At 42.2% G+C, this 13245-nt stretch overlaps 1 protein-coding gene across 2 annotated transcripts in view; it reads right to left on the reverse strand.

The window, feature by feature from the left end:
* The window catches only part of LOC147312754 (glutamate receptor ionotropic, kainate 2-like), a 68358-nt gene extending 59385 nt beyond the window's left edge, over nucleotides 1–8973 (reverse strand). The window contains exon 1 of one of the 2 annotated variants that reach the window (XM_086264375.1): nucleotides 8417–8973. In XM_086264375.1, coding sequence (XP_086120501.1) covers nucleotides 8417–8540 — 124 coding nt within the window. In that variant the 5' untranslated portion in view covers nucleotides 8541–8973. The remainder of the gene's footprint in view (nucleotides 1–8416) is intronic. The other variant, XM_086264376.1, reaches the window with a different exon arrangement.
* Between the last annotated feature and the right edge of the window lie 4272 nt (nucleotides 8974–13245).

Here is a 13245-nt window from a genome sequence, read left to right on the forward strand (position 1 = left end):
TTACACCCTTACCAATGTAATTTTGAACAAAATGGCTAGTAAATTAGACTTTCTTTCTTGTAGAAGGGCAGATGTTATCTCCCGTTAGAGGCAAAGGTCAAGAATTAATTCAGGAGGCAGCTCTTTAATTCTAACAGTTGGGCTTTCACAGGGCGATGGAGAAGGGTAGAAAAATGAGCCCGTTCGCTGGATTTACTGAATCTAATTATAATAATTTTTAATCTTCATAAATTTAGAGATCTTTGCAAAGAAGGGCATTATTGTTTTCAGGGAGATAATGACATGGATGCCTGGAAACTTTAACAAGCCAAAAAGATATTGAGGGAAAAAAAGAAAGAAAAACATATGTGCAGTGGATAAGTGGATAAGATTGCATTAACAGCACTAACAGCTAGTGGGTTGCAATGCGTTAAAACAAGAGTGTTTTTCCTCTGCAGTAAATCTATATTAGTTAACCAGAGCTATTTCTGCTGTGAAAATGAAATGGAGAGTGTAGAGGTAATAATGATAGCATATGCTCTATATGTTGGGCACAATTTAAATGGTGATAAAAGCCCAAATACAATGTTCCTTTTCCAGACTGGGTGTACGAAAATGAAAATATTCGACTGAAAAGGTATTCCTTGCTTTGAAATTGAGATTTCGACTTTGTATGCCAAAGTACGGGGATTTTCATCATTGTGTGCAAGGACGCTGAGATCAGGAGACAGGGAGAAGTAAGGTTTGATCGCAGTGAGACAGAACAAAGTAGAGGAATGACAAGCAGACAAGCTGAAAGCCAAAGGGGAAACAAAGACGACATGGAGAGGAAGGGCAGTGAAGGACAAAGGCAAAGAAATGGAGAAAATAAGAGGAAAATGGACAGAAAAGTCTATTTTCTGGATATTAATTCGATGCTGAAAGTGCACCTCAGCATGATACTGTCTCCTCACAGCCCATCAGATTGGTTTAGAAAACAGCAGGCCATTATGTCTAAAGTCAGAGCTAGATGCAGGTAGATGGGTGTGCTGTCAAACAAGCAAAAAGAGGAATTTTGACTTGGGAAGAAAAGAGAGAGACAGAAGAAGAGAGAGCTGGGTGGGGCACAGAAAAAATAGATGAGGGAAGGAAACGAAGAGGGAGAAATTGAGAATAAAAGAGGTCACCGGAGGCAGATAAAAGACACTCAATTAAACGACTGAATGGATGGTGCATTAGACCCGAACGGACACCTGCACCCCTCCTCTCTCCCTCAGCCACAGGGCAGGAAAATGTCAGCTCCTAGTTTGGGTTCATCAGCCTCCCATCAGCCACTGTTGTACACAAGCTAGCTGATAATCAGAGCTACAGGTACACTTTGCTGCAAAGGTGTGTCAATTTGTCTTGCTTGTTCTGCAAACACAGGCAGCTGCGCAGTAGCAAAGAGAGAAAGAAATGAAAGAGACTCGCACACTGACTTTAGCAGGAAAATAGCCAGAGGGCAAGTGATAAAAAAAAAGCAGATTAAAAAGCAAAGCTCCTCAAATATGTGCAGTTGTGTAGTTTTTCAAACTAAATAAGAAAACATCTTTTCAGGATAAAAGCAAAAAGGCTAAAGAGGTGAAATGGGTGAAAAATGAAGGCTCCTGCTTTAATCTTTCTCCTGATCTGCTGCTTCTTATTTTTTAAGGTAATTTCACCATTTCCCACATTCAATCGAACTCTGTTGGGTAGCAAATTCAGGGTTCTTTGTCATTTTTAAAAAGCTGTGGGTATATCTCATGGGAAGCTGTGTAAGAGAAATGGAAGCAATTGGCTCCATTATGTCTCTTCAGGCTCTTAAAATAAATTGTGCAAGATGGGAATATCAAACCAAGCCTATTCCAGTCCACTGTTATGTTTGGAGAAGGGCCAGATTTAGTAGGTCATTTCAATTGGATTGTCTCTGAGCGTGGATGACAAACAGCAGAACACAATCAAAACCTACTGCAGCCAAGCCAGGTAGCATTAAAGCCTTATCTTATCTTATTAAAGCTTCAAAAAATGCTTTTGCAAACTCTGTGGTTTATTTTGCTTTATTTAATAATTCTTAGGCTTTCCTATACTGTTGCGGTTCCCCCCCCCCCTCACATATGTCTAATCTCATCTTTTCATTCAAAACTGTCATCAAAACAACATCAGAAAGCTACCCAAACACTTACAAACCCTCTGAGTGAAAGCAGAGAAAAAATAAATTCAACATTGCAGGGGGAGGCATTTTGCATAGCCCTTGTGCAGCCTTGACAATGGAGCGTCATGCTGGTTCAAAGAACATGACTTTAAGTAAGCCTGCCTCAATATGTCCTCCCACAGAGCCCATTTCCCCCTGTGTCCTTGGTTCACACAGAGAAATGTTCATACATCTGACATTCTATGCTGTCAATGGGAGCCCGAATTTTGCTTTCTCTCCTTCAACCCATAGCTCTGCTCCTTCTTTTATTTCTTTATTCAGCTGGCTGGAAATGAAGGTGAATCACCACATCCTGACCTGTTTGGTGCCTTGCATCATAGCCAACACAGCCGGAGGGCTTTCTGCAATCGATTGACTTCAGAATCCCATGTAGTTTGGACATCAATGCTATCGTTTATGGCATATATGCCTTCAGAAATGTTTACCTGATCTGTGTGTTTGAAATTCACATCTGACTGCCTCAACTTAAGGCACATCTTTAAAACACTAAAACTATGAGTACATATTGGTAAACAAGCCCTTCAGCAAAAAAACAAAACAAAAAAAAAACAACCCACGACCAACAAAAGCAATCAGAGACTGTCTTAATGCATTAATCATACAACAAATACACTGTAAACATTTACTAACAATTAGCCCCGTTGCCATCTTACCGTAATAAACAGGTGACAAGCCAGGTTTTATTTTCTTTCTATTAAGCAATCACTTAAAAGGCAATTAGTGCACTTGAGCTAGTATAAAGTTAAAGATCTTGCACCTTTTACCTCCTGTTACAGTAAAACACAAAACATGACATGTTGTTCCTGCTCCTGAGTGGTCTCCTGTGACAACACTGGAAGTACAGCCAGTTCAGAAGTGTGGAACACTTCAAAACCATGTGGTCCTGCTCAAGCTGCTGCTGCTTGTGGCTGTTTAAGTCATTAATTCACAGCACAATGCAATATTAGCACAATCCCTCATATTCTGCTTTGAGCACACATTTGCTTTTTATTTTGTAATATTCATGTTTGTATTCTCACAGATGGTAACCTGTGATACACGAAAAGGGGACATCCGGGATTTGGCACTCCTTATTTGCTATGCTGCCAGTTTTCCTTCCTTTATCAATATTCAACGAAGCAACCCAGCATGCTGATTTTTATTGATTCACACTATTTTATAGTCTATTTGAAGTGGAGACAAACCCAACATGTCCACACGACTGGCTAATGAAAACATATTTTGGGTTTTAGTTCTTCTAAGGAACTACAAGGACATTTGTGTTACCAACCTATTTTCAGTTTTTCACTCCTATAAAAGCTATTTCATGCATATCTGCAGTCCCAGGCAAATTTTCAACTTGCTAATATGATACTGCTGACATTTATTCAGAGATGCAGTGCATGACTCCTGGCCTCCCACTACATTTCCACATACTCTACTGTCCTTTCCGTCTCTCTTCATAGAAGCCATCAAAAAACCGTAATAAAAGACCACAACTGAGAGTGGGCTGAGAGTGGACCGCTCTGAGGCAAACTAATCTATCTTTACTCTGTATATGCCTCAACACTCACTGTTTTTTCATCTCACTCACACTTTACACAGACTCTCTCTTTCTCTCTCTTTTCCTCTCTAACAAACACTCTTGTTTTTCTTACACCTCTCAGTGACTTCAAATTTACTTCCAGCTCCCTTGGTGAGATAGCGAGAAGGACAGTCCCACATGTATTAAAAGATGCAAAAGAAAAAAGGAAAAGAAAAAAATTATTCCCAGTGAGTGCTTTCAGCTCCGACCTTCAGTCGGCTCCGAGCCACAGCAGCAACGCAGCAAGACGTGCTGTAGGCTCTTCTCAAGGGACAGTTTCACAGAGCAATTGCACATATAACCTCTAACCCTTCTGATACCCGGCAAAATCCCTGAGTGACAACGACAAAGAGTGACAGACTGTGAATAATGAAAGCCGATACATAAGGCAAGCCTTGCGCTGGGAAGTAAAGGAGCACAGGTCTCAGATTTATTCTGTTTGATTTTCAACAAAAAAATAAATAAATAAAAGCAGACTGTGTTAAAAGAGGCTGTTATGCAAGAAAGGATTACATTGCAAACAAGGTCAATCAGCTAAAGCCTCCTTCAATGTAAATAATCTTTTCAAAAGTTGCTGGTAAACCTCAAAAAAAAAAAAAAAAAAGAAAAGAAAAAAAGAAAAGAAAAAGACTTAATGCTAAGAAAAAAAAAACTAATTTCATACCTCAAAGATATTTGCCATTTCAAAATGGCAAGAAATATGTACCCTGAATTAATCACCATTGAGCCTTTTGTAACTGAGGCATGACAGCAAGACCTTCAAAGACTCTGGACTGTAAACATGTTTTAGAAATCCATCTAGATAGTTCTCTGCTTCAAGCCCATGTGTGGTGCTGCATGCTAATGTAAGACAGATCTCCTCTTTGTTCTTGAAACCCACGGTGGGTATTTTTATACCATGGAAATCATTTGCGAGCAGAGATAGTTTCATATTTCTATAAGCTTTGATTGGGTCAAGTGACACGTGAATATTTTAAGCAGCTTTGTGCCCATTTTAAATATGTTTGCTGTGAACATGCTGGCAGTGGGCCAGGGCACAGGGTGTTAGCCATAATTCCTGCAATCCTAAACTAAACTCCAGCATGCTGATAATTCAGGCTGGCAGAAAGCAAAAGCAAATAAAGTCAATTAACCACAAACTCCCATTGAATGTGTTCCCTCTATCCTTGCTCGTTTTCAACAACCTTCTAATTTTACCACCACGAGGGGATAAAGCGGTTTAAATATTAGACACCCAAAAGAGAGCCTATATTCTGGCACAGCATTGTGGAAGGAGTTAGATAAACTTCTCTTCTACCCGAGGGGATTGTGTCTTTTGCCAGTGGACTGAGAAAAAAAAGCTTGATTTCCTTTCCAAAATGAAAAAGAATGTTGTGTTTTAGTCATAAATATTCCCACACGTCTGTACTGGGGAAATATAAGTATAAGCAGGAAATAAACAAATGAAATGAGTATCTCTGAGTCAACAATGCTTTCAGCAGGAGTTGACAGCCCAGGGACACACTGCATCTGCCAGCGCTGCTTCCAAATGGCAGTGATAAGGTTATCACTCAACCTCACAGTCACAGACCGACTACGGACATCAGAATTAAAAGGCGGTCTCAGTTTCACTGTTGATATTTCTCCAACTGAATTTCTTTATTTTTAGAGTAACATGCGGGTCTGTAAGTCAAAGTCATCTGGGTTGGAATAGCAGATGTGATGACTCACTGCTTGTGTGACAGAACATTTGGGGGCAGCTAAATAGGATCATGCACAAAATGTTATTTGCATGGAAAAAATAAAAAAATAAAATGAGATCCTTCAGGTTATGGGACAGATTTGAAAGAAAACATTGAATTTCCACTTCACTGAATTTTAACAGGCCATCTGTGAGTGAGAAAAACTGAGCTTTAGAAGCGTCTGACACTAAGCTATTTAATTATTTCAGGAAGCTAGTTCAGATGTTTCTACACAATTGGAATTTTATGTATTTTAAGCAGTTGTGTTTCAGATTATATTCAAAACGGGCATTTTGCATATTTATGTGTGCAGCCTTCATTGTAAGGGTGGGAAAAGAAAATTAAACGACAGAAACATTTTGTTCTCTATCCCAAAGACCCTTAGCAACATCAGTAGCTAAAAAAAGTGTAATTCAGTGCTCCCAGAAGGCAAATGTGAAGTAGTAATGAAGAGAGAATCTTTTCTCAAGAGGTTTTTTATTACAACTTGTATGGGCTGGCTCTATTTTCTGCATCTAACTAAATAAATTACCTGTAAGATTTATAAATGAGGAACACTGAACATAATAACTCAACTCAGTATGGGAATGGGCTCAGCATATTTGCCTGCAGCTGGTGGCCTGAACACTGTTTTTTTTTCCCTTTCTCCTCCGACACTTGTCGCTCTACATGGTGAGACTGGAGCTATGAATGCAAAAGGTTGACTATGCCGTAGTGTTACAGTGTGTCTTTGTGTAGAGGTCTCAGCCTGACAGGAGAACAGTGGTTTTTACAATGTGAGCCGCCTGTCTGGGCAAAAGGGATCTTGGGGCAGGAAAGGAACAGACGGACCCAGGGGAGCTGACCTCCTCATTTAGCCAGCCTTCTGCAGGAGCAGCTGGGATTATCTGATGAGTAAGCACATCCTCCAGGACAAGAAATGTACTGGATGGACTCTAATGTCTTTAAAGGGATTTGTAATTCTCCCGTGTGCATGCATGACTGACATGTTGTGTTATTTTTTATATAAGCTGATACATAAATCTCTATTTTAACTACATTTCTCTTTAGGAAACTCGGCTCTTTCAGAAGCAAATACAGACACATAAACTTATTTTTCTAAGGAGAATGAATTACAGTGCAGAAAATGGAGCCATTTTACAATAGAGCGTGTGTGGCGCTTGAATGACAGATATTATAGTGCATAAAAAAACAAACAAAAAAACAAAAAACAAAGACTAAGTCGTTTATAGAAGGTGTATCAGTGTGTTGTGAAAAGGAAGAGTTGTTCAGCAACAGGCGGCCGTGCTGCCAAGTCCGTGCGACTAAACAAGCGCTTGTTCAGGACCACGGACAGAGCCCCGGCTCGTAGACGCGTGCCAGGCGCTCTGACTGTCACTTCCACCAGAAGAAGGAGAAAATATCAAGCATGGGTTCACCCAGGGCAAAAGATCTCAGTGACACGAAACACCTCTTATCTTACATGGTTCTGTCTGTCTTGCTGATACCAGATGCCTTACAGATCCAGCTTGTTAGCACAGGCGACATCTTTGGTATGGGGAGGTTCACGTCTAACCTTTGCACTGATAAAACACGCACACACGAACAATAAATATGCATAAAGCGGTAACCATGGTCAGAATGATATCTGGATTTTGTCTCTTGGGAATGTTCGATATCATTTGCCGCCTTGAAAACTTTGCTATTAGCCAGTGCAAGGACTTTACCGTCCTCCGAGGATTACTGAATAGACGCCCGGCGTCTGTCAGGGAACACGCGAGACGGGAAATCGCGCGTCTTGCTGAGGAAGAAGCAGGAAGACAAGCACATCCCGTTGCCATAGCGGCGGCTCTTGCGGACGCGGCCTGACTCTTAAACAGGACCCTCAGGAGAACTGGGGATTGTAAGGATGTCAACACTTGATGACATCCGCTGTCGTGGCGGCTCCCCTGTCACTCCAAGATGTTCTCTGTAAATGCAACAGAGAGCGGCAGAAAGAGCCACCCTGAGACGGATCTAATTAAGCATCAGAGGAAGCCACGGGAGGCTGCGATTTAGTGACTTTCAGACAGGAACACGGGCGTTAATGGCACTGTTTTGAAGTTATGTACCGGGGAAAATTCGCCGTAGTGGCAAGTGTTGAAGAATTACTTCTTTAATCCTTTTAAAGTGTCTAATTAACTCACCAGGATATTTTTTAAAGGAGTGCCTCAACTTTTAGACTACCGAATTACACAGCTAATCTGAGACACAGTGTTGGGTAAGGGCACATCCAGTGAGCACTGGAAACAAGCAAGTATCTGTTTAAACGGCAACAACCGTGTGAATTAAGCAAAATCGTGGGAATTCCCTGATGGGAAGCTCTTCGCTCTGATTTCGGATATAAAGTAGCCCGTTGCCCGGCGCATTGATCGACACTTTTCACAGATCAATAATTGATCCACTCTCGGAAAGCAAGCTAATGGTTACATGTAAACATTCACTGCAGAGGATGTGCTGGAGAGTCAGCAGTTTAAAAGACCTACGGGATGATTCAGGTTGCAGGGTGAGGAGATTTAAGCGGCGGCTCTGGTGGTGAGCTTCATAGCCGTGAACTGTTGCATAGACTACTCCTGCCTTTAAGCGTCCAGAGTTACTGTAACGGTGATTTCAAGTTCACTGGAAAGCGTCATTCGTCGCTGATCGTATGAAGCACTAAGTAAAACCCCACGAAGACACTGTTACGAAATACAGTGACATTATAAAGGCACACTATGAAATATTCGCCGGGCTAAACGCTATTTTAAAAGTGCAGACGATATTATTTGCAAACTCTTAACGGAAAACGTGACAAAAGTGGGACAAAAATATCTCCACAGCCTGCATCCCGCCAATGTGTCGTGCCGCTGTGGCCAATCTTATGAGTAGTTGTTGTGATTAGACATCGTAACGTCGATGATACATTGTTATAAACAGATTACTTACCAAATCTTAAAACGTGTGGCATCCCGCGAGAGTAACCAAGAAACAGCAGCAGAAGCGGGATCAGCCTGAGGTTGGACCTGAAAGCAAGACTGGTTATCATCAGATGATGGGAGGTAATCTTCATGTTGTTTTAAAAAAAATGCACAGTGGTTATTCCCCTCGGTGCGCGGGTTCGATTCCCTCGTAATTCTTCTACGGTTGTTGGGCAAGGCAGGGTAACGGCGGCCCTGGATGCGCAAGATCACGGCATGGTCACTTGCGCTTTCCCTAAATCCATTAGCAGTCCCGGCATGATTCCTTCCCCTTCCCGTTCTCCTCTTCCTTCTTCACTGCGCCAAGAAACAGCAATCCTCGGGGTCGCGGGACGGCGGGACATCCATGTCGAAGGGTACGGATCCAGTGGGGAGGAGGGAGCCCAAGCATGGGCTATAGGTGAGGAACTGGAGTGGGTTGGAAAGGAGCTAGACAGCGCCAAGCAGAGGATACAGCAGCGATATGCACCCCCCTATGAGGCGCTCTGGGTTCCTTGCGCTCCCATTATACTGCACTGCTGCACAGGCTCTGACGTCGAGCCAAGGTTAGTATTGTGAACGCGCAACAGAGAGCGAGAGAGAGTGAGCGCGACTGAGAGAGAAGGGGAGAAAGGGGAGATGGAGATAGACTACAGATAGAAAGACGGAGAGACATGCCGAGCAGGGAGGAGGGAAATAGAGGGATGGAATGGCGGAATAAGGGAGAAAAATAATTGAAAGCTAGCAGTGTAAAACTTTAATTCTCTCTTCGTACCACGTTTCTAGGAAGCTGTTTCCCAGTTTCCTCTCATAACTTGCCCACCAAGTTCGCAGGCATTTATAGGTGTGTCTATAAATGTGCAATCGTTAAAGTGCACACGGTAATGGTAGCTAACTTTTGCAACCAGTTCAAATCACTACCAGGTTTGAATGCACCCATGAAGGCAAAGTAAATCTGAGACAGGAGGCTCTGGACTATATAATTATCAAACAAAGTTATGCCACTGATCAAATTAAATTATCTTGTAACCGAAGTGGCATGTGATAAAGGGCAAATGTTAACTCTATTTAACACTCGATTAGTACGTTTCCGCTTGATCTCTCTTCAGCACCACGGCCAGAGACAGTCTAGTCAAAGAAATAAGCAGCAATCTCACTCAGGGTTCAAACAACCAGCAGTGATTTAGCACTTCAGGTATTTTTGCTGAATTCGGCAGATAAAGAAAACACTGTAAAGCTTATACACCGCTCTAAATGGCCATGCACCGTGCACAAGCGATGTGATGTCAGCAGGATAGCTTTGCACTGATCCCCCCCCCCCCCCCCCCTCCTCCTTTGCACCCCAGTGGGATATGTGGGCCCACTTTGTGTTTTGTCATTCGTGACTTCCCTTTCAGAAGCTCTTTTACGGGATTTCAAGCATCAACCTTCCGACAATTTTCACCATCATTCCAGAAATGTGGGAGGAGTGGAATGAAAGGAATTAAAATTGGCAGAACAGCAAATCCGTAATATCGACAGAAGCTGCTGAAAGGCACGAATATTTAACCTATGCAAATAACTCCACTTTAGACTTGAAAGCCTTCCAGCAACAGACTGTTCTCAAGTGCGAGCCATCCTCCGAAGTGAAGGTGTGTGCGTCATACACACAAAGACTCCACCGCTGGTTAAATTTCACGGGGAAAGACATCCAATATCTGCTGAGCATATCGCGTTTCTATCTGATTAACGGGTTCAAAAACAGCCTCTATCCTATGCTATGCATTGCACCGAGAAGATGGATATCTGCCGCTCTTGCGTATAGGCCTGTGCTATTGATTTAACACTACATGCACCTTATCAGCATCCGCCCTAAATGGGCAGTTCTTCATGGGCCAGTGCATCAGCTGGAGGTATAGGTAGAACGGCGCACAGCCGCCCAGAAAGGGTGGAGGTCCCATTTAATCCCCACGGAGATGTGAAAGGAGCTCTTTGATGGGCGCCACCAGAGTCCAAGCCTGGATGAACACAGTTATTGTGTGGCTCGAGTGAGTGAATGGCTGGCCTGTGCGCGCGTATGTGTATGTTTGTGCGCGAGTGTGTGGTTGGGGGGGGGGGGGACGGGACGACGACTCTAAAATAAAATTCGCTGGAATATTTATTCATGGCCTTACAGTGTATGACCTTGGCATGCTTTTTTTTTTCAACCTTCACAAATGTCACTGAAATGTTCTTGAAGTGCACTCACATCGCCGTTTATTGTTCTTTTTATTAGACTGTAAAAGTCGTAGTAAATCATGAGCAAATGTGTAGATAAATAAAGGATACTGACACCTACACCCGCCTTTTGTTGAAGTGCGACTCTATTGTACTTTACAAGAATTGCCAAATCCCCAAAACAAATACAAGCACATGCATTTAATAGCGACGAGTGGGCTTTTTTCAGCTAAAGGATCCGCGAATTAATTTACATGGGCTCAAGTAGGTGGTGTGAACACTGACTTTGAGCGTGTGTTGGTTTGCGTGGGTCTGCACACCAGCCCTCTGCAGTGTGAGAATATCAAAGAGAATGGCACTCGTGATGCTACCATCTGGACCATTAGCATAATTATGGAGAAATTCAGGGTTTCCATATAAGTCAGCAGAGCTTCACACAGCATGAAAGGAATGCTTATTGAGCTCCGAGAGAAGACATCAACTGACAGGCACGCTGTTTTCCTTTTAAAATTAAAGCGCCCTCTGGCCTAATACTAAGGCATTGCAAATGCGTTAAGTCCTCAGGTACCTCCTCACTCAATGCATGCAAATTAATGCAGCAAGAAATGATTGCGACTTAATTTTCTAATCAAGAATCTAAATAATATTTTAAGCCCGAACACAGGGAATGCATGGGCAAACATACAATTTCCACTGCACTAGATTAATGCTTTCTGTGTTGATCTTGATCTTCGTTTTCAATTAGATGTCTCAGGTTAACACCCTTTTTCACTTCCCTGAAAGCCGCTCAGGTGGAGATAACTGTGTGTGAACCAGTTATAAAAGGGGAAAGGAGATGGGAATATCAAATAATTGCCACATTATGATGTTAAATGACTCTTGCTCCTTTAGCTTGTTGTGACTAATAGGAAAATACCCTTGTGCCATTTGGGAAATGTACTTTCTTCCATCTATGATCAAACCTTGTCATTTTTGAAGAAGACCACAAATTAGATGAGTTTATACACACCCACTCGCTTGTAACCCGTGGAGGGTTCCATATGAGCTGGCTGGTGTGTTTATTCAAACGCCATTCATGCACTGAGTAATGCAAAGGGGACTTTATGCAAAGGAGAGATAACCACTGCTGAAAGCCCTCTGTCATTCTCTCTCTCTTTCTCTCTCTCTCTCTCCCTCGCTTTCTCTCTCCCCCTCTCGCTCTCTCCCGCGCAGGCATAGTGGTGGAAAGATAGCATTGGCGCAGAGAGGGGAAACCATGGAAACGAGAAGCTGATGCACTTTGAATGGTAAGACCTTGAAAGAGAAGACATTCATTCAGTTTAGTAGCCCAGCACTAAAGACTCATCTCTACAGCATTATTTTGAATACCCCAAGTTATTTTAACATGTTTGGCTCCAGAAAGGCAACAATGGTCTCAATTCATCAGCATATTGTTCCGTGATGACTGTAACTAACACTTTGGTGAGCCACACAAGGGCCCCTACAAGGAACACATACTCTTTCTTCATTGGAACTCACAAAGATGATTTGAACCTGTTCTTTTTTTGTCAGCGACAGTAGCACTGAGTTCGCAGTGTACTGTGTTTACATTTCCCATTTGTGGACACTTCCTTTGAGCGCGGGGAAGGCAGCCCTGGTCTATATGTCTTGAGCAGTATTGTCAATGAGGTGGGATCTCAGTGGGGAATACATTCTTCAGAGGCGACAATTAGTCAAGTGAGACAGTAATTAGGACCTCTCTGCACACTGTCACTTCCAGTTAGTGCTGATGGATGCCCACAAATCCCCCCCACGGCAACTAGACTCAGGCAGACTTACTTCTGGTACTGCGCTCTGACTTTATAATGTGACAGCCATCTGTAACTTCTATCTGCCATATTACTTTCAATAATGGCATGGTAATTTACTCAGTGCAACTATAGTTGAGAACTATGGTCAATTTGTGCCCATTGTGGTAATGTGCCATGATAGATCGTCACAAATAACTAAATGCTCTGTACCCTGTAGAATAACTAATGATACAGCAGCTCAGAATAATTTGAAAATCAAATTTGTACTCATCCGCCACTCTATTCAATACCTTTATAGAAACTAAAATTAATGCACCCTAATGAAGTTCGACTGCATGAATTTTCATGCAGTTAGACTGTGTGAGTAGTGCCTTCATGAATTATATATTGTATGCTCAATTTTTGCTCAAAATATTTTAAATAGGCAGCGTTAATTAAATTTTGATTCCATTAAACTGAACTGCACACAGAGCAGTGATCCTGACATTAGCCCGCCTGCCCTGTTGGGTGCACTTCATGAAGGTGATGCGCACCCTAAGGTGTTCAGTTTCAGTCGCAGTTTCGTTCGAATAAGAGACAAAACTGCTGCATGACTAGTTTAACTTTAGAGCATGATCATTTAAAAATGTTATTGTTCAAACTGTCTGGCAAAAACCTGGGAGGCAAGCTTCTTCTATTTGCAGGTAATTGATTGCAAAGGTAGGCGATTTCATAAGTAGCATATGCCATGCATAATATATAATAAACTATTTAATTTAATAAGCTGATAATCATGTAAGGATTATATGAAATGCAAAATCAGTTGTCAAAGGTATCACGTAACAACATAGAC

This window comes from Aulonocara sp. 'chitande type north' Nkhata Bay, linkage group LG15 (genome assembly GCF_057382095.1).
Source record: "Aulonocara sp. 'chitande type north' Nkhata Bay isolate Kocher_YH1m ecotype deep benthic linkage group LG15, A_spYH_male_GT1.1, whole genome shotgun sequence".
In the NCBI taxonomy this organism is placed as follows: domain Eukaryota; kingdom Metazoa; phylum Chordata; class Actinopteri; order Cichliformes; family Cichlidae; genus Aulonocara; species Aulonocara sp. 'chitande type north' Nkhata Bay.